Here is a 19,454-nt window from a genome sequence, read left to right as displayed (position 1 = left end):
CCAGGGCCGCGGGCGGGGGGCGGGTCGTAGCCAGGGCCGCGGGCGGGGGGCGGGGCGTCTCCAGGGCCGCGGGCGGGGGGCGGGGCGTAGCCAGGGCCGCGGGCAGGGGGCGGGGCGTCTCCAGGGCCGCGGGCGGGGGACGGGGCGTAGCCAGGGCCGCGGGCGGGGGGCGGGGCGGGGCGGGGCGGCAGCTCCGCGAGGTTGGGCTGCGGAACTCGGCTCGCGTCCCTCCCGAGGTAAATCCGATTACGCCCCTCTCTCTCCCACGGCGCTGACCCCTTCTGAGGGCGGCACTCAAAACCCATCCAGCGGCCGGCTCGGCTCACGCCACCGCACCCGCTCCTTGGAATGCCCTTCCTGCCTCGCAAAGTCCAGCGTCGCCTCCTCCAGGAAGTTTCTCCGGTGTCCGGCTCTGTCTTCCCTACAATGGGGCTCCTCGGGGTCCCAGCATCTCCTAGCACTGGCCTGGCACAGAGGGCGCGTTTAGCACGCTGAGTCGGGGCATCTGACACGCGCCCCCTGTCTGTGTGACGGGAAAGGCCATCACCCTGGCTGTAGTCAGGAGTCAGACGCCTGATTTCACTTCTCAAGCCTCAGTCTTCCTCACTGCAAAATGGGAGGAGACCGGGGCCGACCCGAGTTAGATGTGGGGCGGCGCTGCCAACAGTGGCTGTCAACAGTGGGCTAACAGTGTTAGCACCAGGCTGAGTGCCGGGCCCGTTTCCCCACCTACACGGGGCGCTTTGTGCAAACGGAGCAGAATCGGAGGGGCAGACGGGGCCCGGGACAGGGCCGGCGCGGCAGTGCTCACTCTCGGAGGAGGACGGCCTCACACGGGGGGCAGTGAACGAACGCTCCCCCTTCTCACGACAGTTCCAGCAAGGCAGGGACGGAGTCGCCCTGAGAGCGGCCCCTTCACAGGCCACGTGACACTTCGGGAACAGGCCCAGGACTGACGCTGGAGCCCAGACCCCGAATCTGAGAAGAGGCGACTGAGGCACGAGCAGGTGCTGCCACCCAGTGTGTAGCCCTGCCCTGCCCATCCCTCCTCCACCCATTTTGCTTCTCGAGACTCTTGCAGACTCCCCACCCTGTCCCCTCCACGCCCACTGCCACCCTCAGGTGCCCCATCCTGTGGCCCAGACACCTGATGTCTTCTCAGGAATGCTCTCCAGGTGCCCCAGACTGGGGCCCAAGTGCTCATATTTGGCCATTCATTCACTCAGTAGACACAGATTGAGTACCTACTGTGTGCCTGCCCTTGTGCTGAACCCTGGGGACCCAGTGGGAACCAGGTCACCAATAATCTCTGCCCTCAGGGGCCCCCAGTCTGGTGGGGGAGGCAGAAAGTAAACAGAAAACAAGTAAATGAGCAAGTTAATTTCAAACACTCAAATCAAGGAAGGAAAAGAACAGGGTAACACTGGCAGAGGATGACGCCAGCCAGGAGGCCTCTCTGAGGAGGTGACACTGCAGCCACCCCAGATGCTGAGAAGGAAAAGGAGCCAGCCATGGAGGAGTGTCCCAGGCACAGCTTGTGCAAAGGCCCTGAGGCAGCTCTGAGGGGAAGATGCCAGGAGGACTGAGCATGCAGGCCTCGGGGGCTGCCGGGAGGAGTGCAGTGTTACCGTAGGAGCAATGTGGAGCCAGAGCCGGAGGATGTGGGAGCAGGGGAGGAGTGTGACCTGGCCTATGTCCCTAAACCCATGTCCACATCTGACACGGGGAACAGGAGCTGTCAGGGGCAGGAGTGGAGGTGGCAGGAGGCTATCGAGGGGCTCCAACAGGGTCTGGGACGGGGAAGCTGGGCCTGGACCAGGGCGGGGCTGTGGAGGAAAGTGAGCGGATCCTAGACTTGTTTTGAGGCCAAGGGACAGGCCCTGCTGAGGGGTCAGGTGTGGACATGAGGATGGGAGCGGTCACCTGTGACCCTCATGTGTCCAGCTTGAGCCACATGCAGGCGACACAGCCTCCCGTGAGGGAGGAATTCAAGGTCCCGCAGGTCTGGGGACCCGAGTCGGGAGGAAGCCGCGATCCTGTGTCACCATTTGCTTACGTGCTCTGCCCACGAGCTCCTGTGCGGGGCCACTTCTGCACACAGTGGGCAGAGGAGCGGCCGCACGCATCCCCGGCGGCCCCGCCCCGCGCCGCGCCCCCAGCAGCGCCCCTCCCACGCCCACCTGGCGTCAGGCTCCTCCCCTGCACAACCTGGCTGCAGGCCGGCCGGCAAAGGCCTCCCGCGAAAGCCGCGCCGCCGGCCTCTGGCCCCGCCCACTGGCCGCCCCGTCCCGCCCTGCCCTGCTCACAGCCCCTCCGCGGCTCCTCACTGCCGTGACAGCCAAACTGCGCTCTGGGTGAACCCCCGTCCAGGGCCCCGTCCTGACCGCCTGTGACGCGGGCTTTGCCTCGCTCTGCTTGTGCTGGTGACTGTGTAAACGGAAAAGCCCCACTGGGTGTACAGACCCCCACCCCTGGCCGAAGCCCTTCCTGCCTGCCCGTGGGCCGTGCATGCCCCTCCCAGCCCCATACCCTGTGTGGCTCCCAGGGCCCTCAGTAGAAAATCCAAATTCTTCCTGCCCTTGGCGTGGAAGGCCCTGGAGGCAACACTCCTCTGGCAATGCTGTTCCTGCCTGGAACAGCCTCTTTGTCGCTCCCTCCTCCATGTGGGCCCAACTGACGACCTTCTTCAACTTCCACCACCACCACTGGTAGCGCCCTCCCAGCTGCTTCCCATTTGTCCATACCACAAGCATTAACTGGGCACCTGCTGCATACCAGGCCCTGAATGAGGATATAGGATGACCAGGACAGATCCAGGTCTGGCCCTCAAAGGGTGAGAAACCTCTGGCGAAGGAAAACAAACCAATAATCACACAAGAAAATGTGGAACTAACACCCTGGATGGGGTCCAGATGAAGGAAGTGGAGGGTAATGGATGTCACTGGGGCCTGGAGGACCCTCAAAGGGGCTTGGTGGTCAGGGAAGGCTTCCTATCTGAGGACTTGATGGAAACTTGACAAACGAAGAAAGGAGGCAATGGATCTCTGAGCAGAGGGGACAGCAAGTGCAAAGGCCCTGAGGCCAAATCAGCTTGCATTCCAGCAGCGCAGGAAGCACAGGGCTAGAGCAAAATGAGCGATGGGGAGATAGATGAGGAGGAGGCAGGGGGGTCACAAGGGCCAGACCAAGGGGGCTGGACCCACAGGGCCTGACCCACAGGTCCTTGGAGGCTGGGGGACAAGTGTAGGCTTATTCCTCAGGAGTTTACAGCAGGTGGGGGAGGGGCCCATTTCTTTGCCTCGGCCAAGGTGATGTGGCTCTGCTGCCCCCTTGTGGCAAGTGAGGTGGCCCAGAGGCCTCTGTTAGAGCCCCAAACACTCAAACCCCCATTTCCTACTGGTAAAACAACTGGCTCAGCCACTCTCGCCAGGCCCCTCCCCTCATCCTGTTCTCCCCTGGGGTTGAAGCCAAGGACCCAGAGTTAGATCTGGCCTGACACTCTCTCCCAGGGTCTCCCTGGACAACAAACTGAGGTCCCGTGGCTCAGTTTCCTCCTCTGCTACATGGAGGCGACAGCAGGCCCTGCCTCCTGTTGGACACCCAGACCTGGTCCAGGCCCCACCATCTCCTACCCAGATGTTGCCCTAGCTACCTCCCTGCCTCTGCCAGCTCCGTTCCTGTCCCTTGTCCTCAGCAGACCTTTCTTCCCCCGAGGCAGCCACAGAGCATTGAAAAACCTCAGTCCTCCCTCAGGACCTTTGCACATGCAGTTCCCTCTGTCCAGTACCTCTCTTCCCATAGCTCTGACCAGGCCTTGGCTCAACCATCACCTCCCCAAAGAGGTCCCTGTCGCATGTACCTTGTTTGTCTGTTGACCTGTTCATTGCCCACTTCCTGAGAGCTGACTGAGAGCCCATGTTGATCTTGTTCATAGCTATGCCCGTAGCACCTGGCACGTAGTAGGTGCCTACCTGATGAAGGTATCTGCCTCTTGCCCAGCACCCAGTGTGGGCTCCAAATTGTTCTCTCTTCTCCCCATTAAAGGCCTGTAGGAAGAGACTGAGCAGCTCATTCATACTAAGGTGTAAACGATTGATGGGCCATCAAATTCTAGAGGTCACTGACCCATGGACCTGTCCCTTCCCTGAACTTTTACCCAAGCTGTGCGAGAAGCCCATGATATTCCCCCCTGTGGCTTGCCAGTCACAGAGGGTGGCTCAAACCCTCAAGAGACTCTGGTGGCCAAGCTGGCCCTGATGCTTGGCCCCCAAACGTGCTGATCCAGGAGAAGTGGCACCTCCTTTCAGAGTCTCAGTTTCCTGGGAAATGGGGAGGAAGGATGCCTTCCTCCCAGGGTTTCAGAAGGGACAGAAGGCACTGGGTACACAGCTGGCGCTCAGTCAAGCTGGGTCTTCTCTCCCTGCACCACAGCGCCTGGTTAGGCTCAGTGCGCGGAGGCCTAGGGTGGACTCAGCCTGGCGGGGGGGGGGGTACATTCAGAGGGAGGCACCCCTGAGGTCACAGCGGGCGGGCGGCCGGCTGACTGGCAGGGAGAGCCCCAGCAGGCTGGGAACCCAGCACCTGGCTCGGGGAAGTCCTTGGGCAGGGGCTCAAGTTCTGGCCTCACCGTGGCCCCGTCAGATGCGAGCCCTGCTGGTTACGCCTGAACATGGGGCTTCTCCATCATGGCCCTACTGTGGACGGCAGTGCCACTTTACAGAGGGGTAAACTGAGGCCCAGAGAGGCGCTGTCACCAGCCCACAGTACCTTGGGGGTGGAGCGGGGTCTGGGCACCTTCCAAGGCTCTGGAGTGCCAGGGCGACGTCGGTGCCCGCCCCGGGTGCTGTCACTTACCTCCAGGGGTGCAGGCCCAGCGAGGGGCTGCAGGGGCTGCAGGGGCTGCTGAGGCTCAGCAGGGATGGGCTCTGGCTGCTCGGGGACAGACTGCAAAGAAAGAGGCCGAGGACTGTGAACCTGGCAGCGGTCCCCGCATGTGGCCGAATCTGGAGACTGGACCAGGGCTGCGGTTCCCTCTGGAAGAAGGGGCCCAAGGCCCAGGATTCTGGGTCTCGCGCAGGCCTCGAGGGCGGGGCCAGACCGATGATCCAGGAGGGCTCCCCGGAGGCGGCGGTGCGACTCTGGGCCACTTGAACAGAGACGCGGGGGTAGGGTGCCTGTCGGCCTGCGCCTCTTTCCCCCCACTCGCCCCATCGTCCATGGCCAAGCACTCACTCGAGGGTCAGCGCCGGGATGTGCAGCTTGTCCCTGCGGGACTTCATGCCGAGGCCGGGGCCGTGTCTACGCGGCTGAGTACTGACGCCCCCAAGCCCGGAACGTGGCGCGATCGGACAGAGGGACAAACGCGGACGCGGGGCCAGCACGCCGGGCGGGGCGGCGCGGGGGCTGGGCCGCCGGGGGCGGGCTCTCCCCGGCTCGGGGCGGGGCTCTGAACCCCGCACCTGCGCGCAGGCCCGGCCGGCAGGAGGGGTCGGCGGCGGGAGGCTGGAGCCGCGGGGTCAGCCTCTTGCAGGGAGGGCCGCCGAAGCTGCTGCGCCCCGGCCCCCAGCGCCCCGACCCCGGCCACGCCCCCGGCCTCCCAGAGGGGCGCCGCCCTCCCTCCACCCGGTCTGGCCGCCCCGAAGATCCGCGTGGCTGTGTCTTCCTTGAGCCCCCTGGGGGACGCAGTCAAGCACGGGCGGGGGGCCGGAAGCAGACGGCCCTCAGGGAGTTCTGTCCCCGCGCTGCCCCGTGGCCGGGACTTTGCCCTACGACCGATTCCCCGCCCCCGCCCCGCCCCCGGCCTGGGCAAAGGCCACGGACAGCGCCCGCCCCCTGGGCATCGTCCGAGCCCCGCCCCGCCCTCAGGCTCCGCCCTGCCAGCTGCACTACCCACTGTCCAACAACGGAAGATGGTCTGGGCTTGGGGGCCACTCTGACCCCATCTCCACCATCGGATTTCAAACTCTCATCTGAGGACCTCCCCCTTCTCCTCTCCCTCGCCTCGCCTGTGTTTATTTCACTCCAGCCACCCCTGTCTCCATGCTGGTCTTCCAAGGCCAAGCTGGTTTTCACCTCAGGACCTTTGCCCATGCTGTTCCCTCTGCCTGGAATGCCGTGCCCCGACCCACCCCAGACTTTCCCCCCTGGCCTCCTCCTCCTCTTCCAGATCTCAAATGTCACCTCCTCCATGGGCCCCACATCTTCAGGGTTAAAGCCACCTCCCAGCCCGCTGTCTGTCTCTCTCCACTTTCTTCCCCGAGTCACATTGCTTCACCATCACTGCCCCGAGAGCACGGCCCGGTGGCAGGCTCCTGCACTGACTTTTCTCCGTGTGCTCTGTGCCTGGAACAGGGCCCGGCACACAGAAGGAAGGCGCTCAGAAAAAGTCTGTTGAGTGACTGTACTGAAGGGCAAGAGAATTCCCACCCCAACTCAGGCAACGGCAGCCCCCAAAGAGGGGGTGTGGGCACTGACACCTCAGAGCACCAGCAGAGGCGAGCCCGCCCCCACCCTGGAGCTCTGGCTGCCTGCTGGGACCCGGGGAAGTCTTCAAACAAAATGTCCTTGGAGCTTTTGCGATCCAAAAATGCCAACCTACAGGAATGCAAACATGACCCTGAAGGATATGATTTTCTACCCGTGTTCCCTGAAAGAGAGTGAGCTCCCCATCATAGGAGGCATGCAAGCTGGTTCCAGGGTACCTGGCTGGAATTCTATGGTCTGGACTCTGGATGCCAGACATGTTTCTCCCTTCCAAGCTGGGTGCCCTGTGATGCAACTCCTTGGCACCTCAGTCTCCTCATTTGTAAACCGGCATGGGCCACCCAGCCTGCAGGGAGGGCCAAGGGAGGCACAGTGAAACGCTTTGCAAACACCAGGGGCAGGATTGAGGGGAGAAGCTTTGTTGTAATTCTTAAATAAATTCACAATTCAGAGGGCTGCTGGAATATCTGTTCCCAGGACCACCGGTCCCCACCTGGCCCACCAGCCCCAGGTGAACTCACCCACGTCCGCGGCGAGGCAGGCTCAGCTCCTTCTGAAATGAGAGGAAAACAGGGGTCATTCCCAAGGAGACAAGCCCTTCACATCCCAGGCCCTCCATCCACCTGCTGTGCCCCCGAGAGGGCCCCTTGCTCACCCTGTTCCAAGTCAATACCTTCTTTCTGCATGCCCAACAGACTGGGCTCAGCCCTGCCTCAGGACCTTTGCACCAGCTGTGTCCTCTGCCAGGACTGCCTTCTCTCAACTTCAGTGCTAGTTATTGCAGCTCATCCCTCAGGTCTCAACTGAAGCACCCCTTCATCTTGGAAGCCCCCCAGACTCCCAATCTACCTCCCTACTTGCTCCCACCCTACTTGCATTAAAATGACTTCATTATTTAAAATAACAAATTAGGGCCAGCCTGGCAGTGTCGTGCTTAAGTTCATGTGCTTGCTTCAGTGGCCTGGGGTTTGGGGATTCGGATCCCGGGCATGGACCTACACACCGCTCATCAAGCCACGCTGTGGTGGCATCCCACATACAAAATAGACGAAGACTGGCACAGATGTCAGCTCAGCAACGATCTTCCTCACAAAAAAACCCAAAAAAACAAAAAAACCAAATTAGGTATATTTGTGAAGAAGTGTCAGTCGTGGCTAAATACTAATAAGCGGCTGAGGAAAGGGAGCTTCCCGAGTCCTCCTCACCCTGCCCTCTCCCGGGTCTGAAAGCCATCCCCCCGCCACCCTCGGCAGAACCCGTGCAAATGTGCGTCCTGGGCACAGGTGGGGTGTGGGGGCGCTGACTGGCCACTCCCAACTGAAGACTCTTTTAGCGCTCAGCAAGCTGACCTTCATGAACTCTGGGTGCCCTCACCACATACAGGGCAGAAAGCCCTGTGCTTGGGGTCCACTGTGACCCCAGAGTCCCCTCTCAAATTTGGCTTGCCAAGAGGGTTTCTAAATTCTCAAAAGGCTGTGCAGTACAAGGTTAGACTCTGAGGACACTCAGACGTGGGTGCAGATCTATTATCTGTTTCTTCCCGGCTGCGGGAACTTGAGCAGGTGATTGCGGCTCCCTGCGCCTCCCTGCGCCCATCTGTAACTTGGAGATAACATAAGGAGGGTTACGGAGTAACAATGAGCAGCCGTTATTACTGCTATTGTTGTGTGTTGTTTTGGGGTTGCTGTGGAGCTCAGCAAGGGCCTACGCGGACGATCATAACACTTGGTAAACTTTACTCACGTTTACTGAGCCGCCTGCTACCCACCGGGAGCAGCAGGCGGTTTACCGGCGGGGACCCTGAGGGCGCCCACGTCTCTGGGCGGCGGCAGGGCTGGGACCCGGGTCTCCGGACAGCACCCCGCCCCACGCGCTGAGGCGGGCGCGTCCAGGACACAGGACTATTTTTACCTCGGTGGGCTCCGGGTTGCCCACATCCAGAGCTGGGCGTTCGCCATGGCAACCAGTGACGTCAGCGGCCCCCGCAGCCAAGTGGAGGGGGCCGGAAGGTGCTGGGCGCGGGACGACGGGGCTGGGAGAGGTTGACAGGGTCTCCCCCACCACACACGCACCCGCCGCCGCCCCCGCCCCGCTGGGGAAGAGGAGGGTCCACGGGGTAGAGCGTCGCCCTGAGGCCTGACCCCAACTACCTTGAGCTCAGAAAACCGAGACATTCAAGATGCGAGGAGGCTGACCTGCCACCCTGAGGTCTCCCTGTCTGCTTGAATACCGCTGGGGACGGAGAGCTCACTATCACTCAGGGCAAGCGGTCATAGACCCAGGAACCACCATCACCACCGTTAGGGTCTCCTTCTGCTCCCTCCAATTGTTATGAGGTCTTATGCCAGCCTCCCCCACCCCCACTAACTCGTGAACCAGTGAGGAGCCGGGATCTGAACCCAGGAGTACCAGCTGCACACAACCCCTCTCCCCCATCCCAGCCATTTCCTTCCAAAGTCCCGACGGTCCTGGGTTCCCAGAGCGGCTCCCTCCCATCTGGGCTGTGTGACCCCCGCCAAGCGACTTCATCCCTCTGTGCCTCAGTTTCCTCATTTGGAAAACAGCCCAGTTACATAGGGGCCTGGATGGAATCAAGTAGCAAGCTCAGGGCCTGGTGCTGGGGGAGGCTTCGGTCAATTGGAGCCAAGACAATGATTTAGTGAGGTTAAGAATAGCCACCAATTTATCCGCAAATTTTAATTTGCTCTCAAAATACAAAAATATGTGAAGTGGCAGTGAGGAAGGTCGGCAGCGCAGGCAAAGACTCCGGGAAGCTGAGCCCACGCGGAACTCTCCCGGCCCCGCCCCCGGCCCTCCGCTCCTCGCGCCATCTGCTGCCGCCCTCAGCCCCTCTTCGCCGGCTGTTCCCTGTGAAATGGCTCCCGCCTAGAGGAGGGGGGCGGGCCTGCAGCCCCTGGAGCCGCCCTTTACAGAGCATATTTACGGCATCCTCCTCTGTGCTGGGCTGGCTGGGCGATGCTGCCCCCTGGCCAGAGGCCTCGGCTCCATCCAGAGGAACCCCCAGTCTGGAGGAGACAGAGCAGGGCATGTACACCCCCATACCGGAGACATTAGGGGAGACCCAGAGGGAGAGTAGGGGCTGGAGTGGGTGGGAGCCAAGAGGCTTCCTGGAGAGGGGCTCAGGGTGGGCCAGCAGGCCAGTGGGAAACTGTAGAGTGGAGGTGGGGCTCAGCCCGGTGGACAGCAAGCCCTATGGGACGTCAGCACCTGGAGCGAAGGGAGAGAGAAGCCAGCAGGGACCACCTCACACCAGCCGGAGGGCTTCCTGGAGGAGGAGACTAAATGGAACTGGGCCATGAGGATGCAGAATGGAGGCTCCAGGAGCCTCCAGAGCAGCAGCGGAGACAAAGTCCAGACGCAGGCCCTGGGCGCCTTCTCCGCCCCTGGATGCTGTGTTTGGGGATCTGGTGTTTTAAAATTCTGTCATTTGTGAAGCAAAGGTCCAAGTGGGAGATGATGAAAATAATGATAAAACAATAATAATAGTAGTCGTAGTAATAACTGTTCAAGTTAAGTGGCGCCTGAAATGCTACACAGAAGCCTGAGCTTAACCCAAACCAGGAAGGACCCATCTCCACCTCTTCCCCTGACCCACGGCCAACGCAAACTGGCCAGGCCAGGTCTGCTTGCCGACCTTCCAGCACACAGCCAGCCCCAGGCCCTACACTGCCACAATCTGATTGGCCAGGATACCTGGCTATCAGCACCTGGCTTGAGTCCCCTAGCTTCCTCAGGCTATTATGAATTGACTCTCTGACCCTTGGCAAGAATCAGCCTCCAGGAAATCTGGTTGGCTCTGCCCAGCAGGCTACCCCCTGATTGGCTCAGGTGCACCCGGGCCATCCACAGGGCTCCAGCTAAGGGAGTGTGTGGCTGATGCCCCAAACGGAGGCCCTCAACATCTTTGCAACCTCAGATTGGTTAGAATCCCAGCTCTCTGACTTCCTGGCTGTTACTCTCCCTCTCAGCCTCACTTTCCCTCTCCCTGATCTCCCCAGCTGTTAGGAGAATTAAATGCATGCACAGTGCTTACATTTGCAGGTGTCCGTTACTGCGAGCTGTTACTTATACTCCTATTTTTAAAATTATTTTCACTGTCTCCTACTTGGTCCTTTACTCCAGGTGCCTCCTGGCTTCTGGTCTCCCTTTTTGCCTACCCCCACACACACTCTGGCTCCAGAGGAGTCTTTCAAAGTCCTCAGATCTGGGCACGTCCTCCCCTGCTCCAACACCTTCCGTAGTTCCCAATCACTCTGGGGAGAAAATCTAACCTCTTCAAAATCAGCGCTGGAAGCCCAGGGAGCAGACAGCCCCCTCTCACAGCCCGGCTCTAGCGCTAAGAAATGACTTCTAGTTTCCCCATGCAGCACACACGGTTGCAGCCTCTGCACCCCTGCGTGAGCTGTGCCCGCAGCCCAGGATGCGCTCACCCATCTGGGCAATCCCTACTCATCCCTCTGCCCCCTGGTTGGAGGCCTGCCAGCACAGGATGGCTCTGGAGGGGGAGCCGGATCTGCCTGGGTTGGAATCCCTACTCTGTCACCTACATGCTCTGAACACCTGGACAGTGGCCACGCTTCTCTGAGCCTCAGTTTCCCCCTTTGTAACGTGAGACTCGTCATCAGGGAATGGGCTCCTCCTGCCCATGGAACAGGCCCCCACTTCCTGACGTCAGCGGCGCCCCCATTCGCCTACCCGCAGGCGGTTTCTCTATTTTAAGAGGCCGCGGGCGGGGCTCGAGTCTAACTGGGGCTCAAGGCGGAGCCTGTCCCCCCACAACACCCCTCTGCTCACCAGTCCTGCCCCACCCCCTCCTCTACGCCCAGGCCCCACACTCCTGTCTCTGGCCTCACTCCCTCCCCTTCCGCGCCGCCCCCTGCCACGCTTGGGGGGAGTCTCTGCCCTGCAACTCTCCCCGCACCCTGCCTGAGCCCCCACCACGGGACTCCCCATCCCCTTCGGCGAGTTCGCCGTCCCGCAGCCCTGGTTCCAGGCCCGCCTTCCCCCTCCCTACCAGCCCCGGCGCCCCGACCGCTTGCTCCGTCCTTTCTAGGTTTTAGCTTCCCTCAGCCTCTTTCATTTCCCCGTACCCACCCCCGGCCCCCAGCCGCGGCGGCCTCCTCTGCCCCAAGGCCGCCCAGCAGCACCTGGTTCAGGCGCCTTCTCCAGGTGCGCCCGAGCGTCCCGCACGGCAGCCCGCCGCTCCGCAGGCGCACGCTGCTCGGGCGCTGTCTGTCCCAGCAGGCTGGGAGTCCAGGAGGACGGTTCCAGAGGGCGAGCCCCTCGCGGCCTCTCCAGGGCCAGGCACGCAGCAGGCACGCGCTGAATGTTTGTTGGGTAAATGAGGAATCCCAGGTTCCCCACCTGCAACCTGGTGGCTTCTTAAGGGTTGGTCTAAGCCCCAGAGGGAAACGGCTAGATCTTCTTAATTTCCATTTTATAGATGGGGAAAATGAGGCCCAGAGAAGTCAAAGGAGTTGTCGCCGGGGTCCCATGGCCCCTGCGTGGGTTGGAACGTCGCCCTGACACCCATGTTCTCACCTCCTGGTGACGCAGCCTCCCGAACACAAATCCAGGTCAGAAAGGAGGGCCCTAATGGCACATGGGGAAACTGAGAAGCAAGGGCCTCCCGCCGTGCCCCCCTACCCAGGACACACAGCCCGCTGGCACTGGTTTGTGCGCCAGAGAGCTGATTAAGGGCGCCGGGTCGAATCCCTGCTGGGCGATCTCGGGTTTATGACTTTCCCAGACTGGAACCTCAGTTTCCTTATCTGACAAATGGGCGCCTGGACAGCCCCAACCTCCCCGGCTCGCAGTAGCGGTGAACTGAGGCCGGGTGCAGGGGCTCAGCGAAGGCACGCGGCAGCTATTAACACACATTAATGCTAATTAACCTATCAGTAGTAATAGGACTAATACAACGATGAACATATGGTGAGCGCTCACAGGCTGCCGTTGCTCCTATATTATTAGAGCAGCTGGTGGGGAGCGCCGAAACTCTCAGTGCCCCCCTCACGTGCTAGCGCTTGAAGCCTCAGTTTCCCCATACGTCAAATAGGGCATACCCCGTTCCCACCAGGCAAAAAGCACTTCGAGAAGCGGGTGGGCAGAGGGAGCAGCCCGGGCGCGCCCCGCCCCCTGCCTCAGTTTCCCCGGGCAAGCCGAAGCCCCGCCCCCGACACCCAGACCAAGTCCAGCTGGCCATGCCCTCCGGCCGCCAGCGCAGGGGCCTCACCTGAAGCCCGCGGCGCCGCAGGAGGCTCGGCTCGTCCATGGCCCGTTGGTCCGCGCCGCCCGGCCCGCCCCCGGCCCCGCCCCAGCCGCCCAGGCCCCGCCCCCTCTCGCCATTGGCTAAGCCGGTCAGCTGACGCAGCCTCACCCCTCCCCTCCCAGAAGCCGGCTCGGAAGAGCCCCGCCCCATTGGGCCAGCCAGCCCCGCCCTTCCAGGCCCCGCCCCCCAGCCCAGAAGTAAACACTTTCCAAAGAACCCTACTCGAAGGAAGGGAGCATTATCATGCCCGTTTTGCTGATGAGGAAACTGAGGCTCAGAGAAGTTAATCAGCTGTGCCCAGGGCACACAACACTCACTTCGCAGCCAAATATAGGAGGGCCCACAAAAAATCAGTAATTAAGATATATAATCTTTTAATATGATAGTTTAAAGAATCAAAACTAATGCAAAAATGCATAATGAACTAAACAGCAAAATTTTAAATAAAGACAAGCTCAGACTCTGCCCTTGCATGAGCCCGCCTCACCCTAATCCTGGCCCTAGTCCCAATAAAACTTTATTTACAAGAACAGGCGGCCACTGTAGTTGCCAGTTTCTGTTTCGAGGATGACCGCCTTGGCTGAGTGTCCCTGAGCACCTGGCTGAGTGCCCCGGGAGGACCAGCTTTCACAGGCATCGATGGTAATTGTTCAGTCCTGCTTTGCAGAAGGGAAACCGAGGCTGAAAAAGCCCAAAGTCCCAAGACAGCACCCATGTTCTCTGTTTCCTGGGACTCCCACAGTCCTGCAGCTGCAGGTTCCCCTGCTACTCCACTCTTCGACCTGGACATTAGGGTGTGTTGTCAGGCTGCAGGGGACCCTCAGGAGGGTCACCAGCCAGTCGCCTGTGAGGTGCTGTATAATCCCATTAGGTGACAGTGGCCAGACTGAGCACTTAAAACCGCAGAACTCCCTGGCAAAGCTTGTTTTTCTCATACATGTTTTTAAATTGACATATAATTCACATACCATAAAATTCACCTTTTTAAAGTATACAATTCAGTGGTTTTTAAGCATAGTCACAGAGTTGTGCAGTCGACGTCACTATCTAATTCCAGAACATTTTCATCACCTCCAGAGGACACGCTGTTCCAATGAGCAGTCACTTTTCAATCCCCCTCCCCAGGCTCCTGGTCACCTCGGATCTGCTTTCTGTCTCCGTGGATTTGCCTGTCCCTGACGTTTCACATAGATGGAATCATACACTACGTGGTCTTTTATGTCTGGCTTCCTTTACTCAGTGTGAGGTTTTCAAGATTGATTCACGCTGTAGCAGATGCCAGGACCTCCTTCCTTTTCATGGCTGACTAATATTCCACTGTGTGGATGGACCACATTTTGTGTAGTCATTCATCTGTTGATGGGGGTTTGAGTGTCTCCGTTTTTGGCTGTTGTGAGTAGACTGCTGTGAACGTCCGTGTGTAAGTTTTTGTGTGGACACGTGCTTTCAGTTCTCTTGGGTCTCCACCCGAGGAGTAGAATTCCTGGGTCATATGGTTACTCTGTTTTAACTTTTTCAAAAAGTATCAGACTGTTTTTCAAAGCAGCCGCTGTTATGGGCTGAACTGTGTTCTCCCAAAATTCCTGTGTGGAACTCCTCACTCCCAGTGCCTCAGAATGGGACTGTATTTGGAGATGAGCCTAAAAGATGTAAAGTAACATGAGGTCATGGGGGTGGACCCTGAACCAATAGGACTGGTGTCTTTATAAGAATAGGCACTTAGGACACAGACATGCACAACACAAGAGCACGTGAAGACGCAGAGAGAAGATGCCGGCCATAAGCCAAGGAGAGACCCCAGAGGAAACCAAACCTGACGACACCTTGATCTTGGACTTTTAGCCTCCAGGGCTATAAGGAAATAAGTTTCTGTTGTCGAAGCCACTCAGTCTATGCAACCTCGTTATGGCAGCCCTACCAAACTAAGACAGCCACTCAGTTAAATTTAATTTCAGATAAACAATGAATAATTTTTTTTTTTAAAGATTTTATTTTTTTTCCTTTTTCTCCCCAAAGCCCCCTGGTACATAGTTGTATATTCTTCATTGTGGGTTCTTCTAGTTGTGGCATGTGGGACGCTGCCTCAGCGTGGTTCGATGAGCAGTGCCATGTCCGCGCCCAGGATTCGAACCAACGAAACACTGGGCCGCCTGCAGCGGAGCGCGCGAACTTAACCACTCGGCCACGGGGCCAGCCCCAAACAATGAATAATTTTTGTTGTTGTTGTTGAGCATCTTTTTTTTTTTTTTTAAGATTTTATTTTTTTCTCCCCAAAGCCCCCCGGTACATAGTTGTATATCCTTCGTTGTGGGTTCTTCTAGTTGTGGCATGTGGGACGCCGCCTCAGCGTGGTTTGATGGGCAGTGCCATGTCCACGCCCAGGATTCGAACCAATGAAACACTGGGCCGCCTGCAGCGGAGCGCGCAAACTTAACCACTCGGCCACGGCGCCAGCCCCAACAATGAATAATTTTTAAATATATGTCCCATGTAATACTTGGGACATAGTTATGCTAAAAAGTTATATGTTATCTGAAATTATAATTTAAGTGGATGTCCTGTGTTTTATCTGGCAACCCTACATGAAATGGACTTCAGATTGTAGCTTGCATACCCCAGATGACGGGAGCCTCATGCCCTATAATGGCCAACAGTTCTGTCTCTGGCTAGTTCTGCCTAAAAGTTCTCCTGTAATCCAGGCTGGGGTGGATGTGTGACCTAGAGTCCTTCATCCACCTTGGCCACTGTGACTGGTTCAAGGTGGACATGTGACTCAAACTCAGCCAATCAGCGTCTTCCCTGGGACTTGCCTGGAATCTTTGGGAGAGAGTGGTTCCCTGGGCTGGGCAAACGGGGAGCTGCTGCTGGGGGAGCCACCAGGGAGGGCTCTGATGCCTGTGCTCCTGGAGAACTCCTACGCAGAACTCCTTCCCAAACGACCTCTTCAATGGGCAGCAGGGAGCCGTTATTGAATGAATGAATGAATGAATGCCGTTTTTCTGTGGTGAACACCTATCCTTCAAAATCCACTTCAAATTCTCTTTGAGAAGCATCAGAGAACAATTATCGAATGAACAAATAGTTTTTTTCTTGTGAATTCCTATACATTCATCAAAACCCTCTTCCAACGTCTCCATGAGGGGCATCAGGGAGTGCGATCATTGAATGAATGAGTTTTTTCTTGGTAACCTACATATGTTTTAAATCATTCTCAAATGATCCTCTGAGGTATCAGAAAGTCCTGGTTGAGTGAATAAAAAATGTTCTTATTGGTGAATGTTGCCTATAATGTGTTTGTTAAATGAACTAATAGATTTTCACCTTGCAGACTCCTACTCATCCTTCAACATCCTCCTTAGACTCCCCACTGGGGCATTAGGTCTCGTGACCACATGGAAGGAAGCTCAACCCTCCTGGGCTGAAGGTCCCACCCCAAGAAGGCGGAAGCTGAGGGGTGGGGAAGTTCTGCGGTTCCACTTGTCATGATTTCCGAGGAGGGGGGCGGGGGGACACGACTCAATCCTCAGTCCTTCCTGCCTCCCCCTCCCTCGAGTTTTCAAAGCATCTGAAAGTGGGGCAGCACCGGGGGCGGACCCCAGCTGTGCTTCTGGGGCAGCTGGGTGGGGCCAGTAAGGGCCTGGCAGGCAGGGCTTCCTGGAGTAGGCAGCAGGCAGGCCCAGAGAGGGGGCGTGGGAGGCCTTGGGTGGGGGGACCTCAGGGCAGGCTCGGACTGTGACCGTGATGCGGTGGAAACGCCACCTCCTGTGTTGCTGTGGCCCTGCTCACGCTACTGCTGTGGCTCCCCAGTGCCCTCAGGAGGAAGCCCTTCAGCCCAGCCCTGCAGGCCCCGACCACGGCGCCACCTCCGTCTGCCCTGGAGCCCCAGACCCACCCTGTTCATCTCAGTGTTCCCAGAAGCCTCTGCTGTGCCCTCTGCCAGGAAGGCCCTTGAATTATCTAAACCCAGCTCAAGAGCCCGCTTCTCTGGCCACCCCCTGCTCCCCTCAGAACACCCCGACCTTCTGCCCCTCCCTGCACCCGGCCCTGACCCCAAGGTGCGGGGGGCGCCTGTGTCCAGCGAGTCCCCTCACCTCTCTTCCTCCCTCACTATTCTCCCAGGGGCTGCTCTGATGTTGAGGGGATGGGAAAGAGGCCTGAAAAGAGCAGAGGCCACTGGGGTCCCCACAATAACTAATCCTACGAGCCCTCCTTTATCTTCGCCACAGCCAGTTTTTCAGATGGAGAAGCGGAGGGCTGGCCTTTCTGGGGATTGGAGGGCGGGGTGGCTCTGGGGCCGGGCCAAGCTCAGCCCTAGGGGACTCGGTCTTAGGGTCTGGATCTACGTGTTCACCTCCAGCCAGGGCCCGGAGCGGTCTGGGCGCCTGTGGGCTCAATTTCTCCATCTGTGAAATGGGGCGAGTGACGGTGTCTCCTGGGGTAGGGTCTGGGGGTGGTGGAGAGGGGCTGTGAGTGTGCCAGCTACCCCTCCCACCCTTTTGTTTCTCTCAGGCCCTGTCTCCACCCCTCCCCCGGCCTGGGCCTCGCTGCTGGTGAAGGCTGCTCTGTGCCGGGTCACGGGGTCCCCGTCCCCACTGTGCCAGGCCTGCGACACTGCGTCTTTGTTCCCATGGCTCTGACCTCATGGCCTGCTGGGCGCCTGACACTGGCTGGCCAGCTGCCCCTCAGAATCGGGATCTTCAGAGGAGGGCCTTCCTTCCTGCCCACCTGGGCCTCAGTTTCCCCAGAGGCTCTCCCCTGACCCTCAGCCTGCTCCTCAGTCCCCCTGGGCTCCATGAACATTTTTTTTTAGGTAAAAATCACGTAACATAGAATTAACCGTTGTAAAGTGTGCAATTCAGTGGCATCGAGTATGTGAAGTGTTGTACAACCATCACTTCCATCTAGTTCTAGAATGTTCCATCACCCCAAAAGGAGGCCCCTCCCCGTGAGCAGCCCCTCCCCATCCCCCTCCCAGAGCCCCTGGCCACCACTGATCTGCTCCTGCCTCTGTGGATCCGCCTGCTCTAGACGTTTCCTACGTGGCGTCGCACAGCGCATGGGCTGTCGTGTCCGGCTTCTCTCACTCAGCACGAGGTGTCAGGTTCGTCCACTGTGTTGCATGTGTCAGCTCTTCTCCATGGACATTTTGGGCCTTTGTTGACAGCAGAGAGAGGGGGTCAGAAACCAAGACTTTCAGAGGTTGAGAAACAGACACAGAGAAGAGTGAGGTGAGTCTAAAGGAAGCGAAGGGGCTGGGGTCTGGGAAGTGGAGAGGTGGCACGCAGAGGGGCCCAGGCTACAATGAAGGCTTCCGGCCGATTTGTTGGGAGAGTGAAGTCAGACGTCCCAGGACAGTGAGCTACCCGGTAGCTCCTGTGGGTCAGCAGTCGGCCAGCGACGGCTGAGATCCGGCCAGCGCCCAGGTCACCCGTGGGGCAGGCCCCCAGGGCCAACTTGGGTCTGGGGCCAGCAGAGCAGACCCGGGGCCCAGGGCCCACTCGCCCCGCGGGTGAGTTAGGCCGGGATGAGGCCGCCAGCCGGAGCTCACTTCCTGGGTTTTTCTTTCACTTTGACTTGGTCTGGGAGGGGCTGTAACATCGAACTTTTTTTTTTTTTTTTTAATCCTTTTAGTCTTCTTTCTGGTTCAGCTTCAATGTGTTCCGGCGCAAGGACAGGGTGGCTGGGGCCTCGCTGGCGCGCGGAAGCTCATCCGTGGCTGCGGGCCTCCCAGGGGACCCCATGGGCCAGCCAGTGGCCAGGCTGGTGCCCGTGCTCCTCCTCCTGCTCCCCAAGCGGGGTGGTGAGTCCCCCACACTGTGCTCAGCTCTTCTTGCTGGGGGGGTGGGAGGCGCGTGTGTGTGGTGGGCCGTGCACGCGGGTCCCAGGGGGGTTCCCTGTCTCTGCGCCTCAGACGTCCCCTGTGTCATGGGAGACGGGCGATAAAGGCTTCTGGGGTCTCTGCTCTGGTCTTGATTTTGTCTTCTGTGCTTCTGTGGAATGGGCTGAATCTTTGAATCTTTCGCACCTCCCAGAGTTCAATGAGAGGGATAGAGAGCAAGTCTACACATAATACATGTATAAACAGGATATTATTAATATAGTATATACAATATACGTATACGTAATCTCTCTCTATCTTGTGCTATCAATGGGAAGGGGCTCAGCCTCCTGGGATGGCTGGGTTTGGACTCTAATCCCAGGTTTGCCGTTGCTGCTCTGTGACCTCAGGCCACATCTTTGCCTCTCTGTGCTTCAGTCTCCCTCTCTGTAAACTGTACATCAGCAGGGTGCTGACTCTTCAGATGGCTGCATTGAGTGCAGGAAGAGGGCTCAGAGTAGCTAGCTGGCCACATTGCAAGGTTTCACGGGATCAGGGAGGCCCGGAGACCAGTAACAGAGGGGGATGGGGAGCCCCTGAGGGCTTTGGAGGAGCAGCCCAAGAAGTTGCTGGCTGGCTGGCTGGATGGGTAGACGGGATGGTGGGTGGGTGGGTGGATGGGTGGATAGTTGGATGGATACATGGATGGATGTGCACATGGGAAGGTGCGTGGATGAGTGGATGGATGGGTGGGTGGGTGGGTGGATGTGCACATGGGAAGGTGGGTGGATGGGTGGATGGGTGGGTGGATAGTTGGGTGGATGGGTGGATGTGTACATGAGAAAGTGGGTGGGTGGGTGG

The 19,454-nt window shown here is 58.8% G+C and overlaps 2 protein-coding genes across 11 annotated transcripts in view; one reads left to right on the top strand and one right to left on the bottom strand.

Moving 5' to 3' along the window:
* Positions 1-12,823, bottom strand: part of MAST3 (microtubule associated serine/threonine kinase 3) — a 35,580-nt gene extending 22,757 nt beyond the window's left edge. For 2 of the 9 annotated variants that reach the window (XM_046672123.1, XM_046672124.1), the window contains exons 1-3: positions 12,740-12,807; positions 7,005-7,036; positions 4,855-4,944 (exon numbers count right to left, since the gene is read on the bottom strand). In XM_046672123.1, the coding sequence (XP_046528079.1) occupies positions 4,855-4,944; positions 7,005-7,036; positions 12,740-12,778 (161 nt within the window). In that variant the 5' untranslated portion in view covers positions 12,779-12,807. Of the gene's footprint in view, positions 1-3,971; positions 4,075-4,854; positions 4,945-5,232; positions 5,757-7,004; positions 7,037-7,832; positions 7,854-12,739 lie in introns of those variants that run through there. The other 7 variants (XM_046672131.1, XM_046672132.1, XM_046672125.1 and 4 more) reach the window with 5 other exon arrangements.
* Positions 12,824-17,908: 5,085 nt separating this feature from the next.
* Positions 17,909-19,454, top strand: part of IL12RB1 (interleukin 12 receptor subunit beta 1) — a 17,711-nt gene continuing 16,165 nt past the window's right edge. For both annotated transcript variants that reach the window (XM_046672433.1, XM_046672434.1), the window contains exons 1-2: positions 17,909-18,284; positions 18,407-18,575. In XM_046672433.1, coding sequence (XP_046528389.1) covers positions 18,515-18,575 — 61 coding nt within the window. In that variant the 5' untranslated portion in view covers positions 17,909-18,284; positions 18,407-18,514. The remainder of the gene's footprint in view (positions 18,285-18,406; positions 18,576-19,454) is intronic.

The sequence above is a fragment of the Equus quagga genome, chromosome 9 (assembly GCF_021613505.1).
Source record: "Equus quagga isolate Etosha38 chromosome 9, UCLA_HA_Equagga_1.0, whole genome shotgun sequence".
NCBI lineage: Eukaryota > Metazoa > Chordata > Mammalia > Perissodactyla > Equidae > Equus > Equus quagga.
This window is presented reverse-complemented; position numbering and strand designations above follow the sequence as displayed.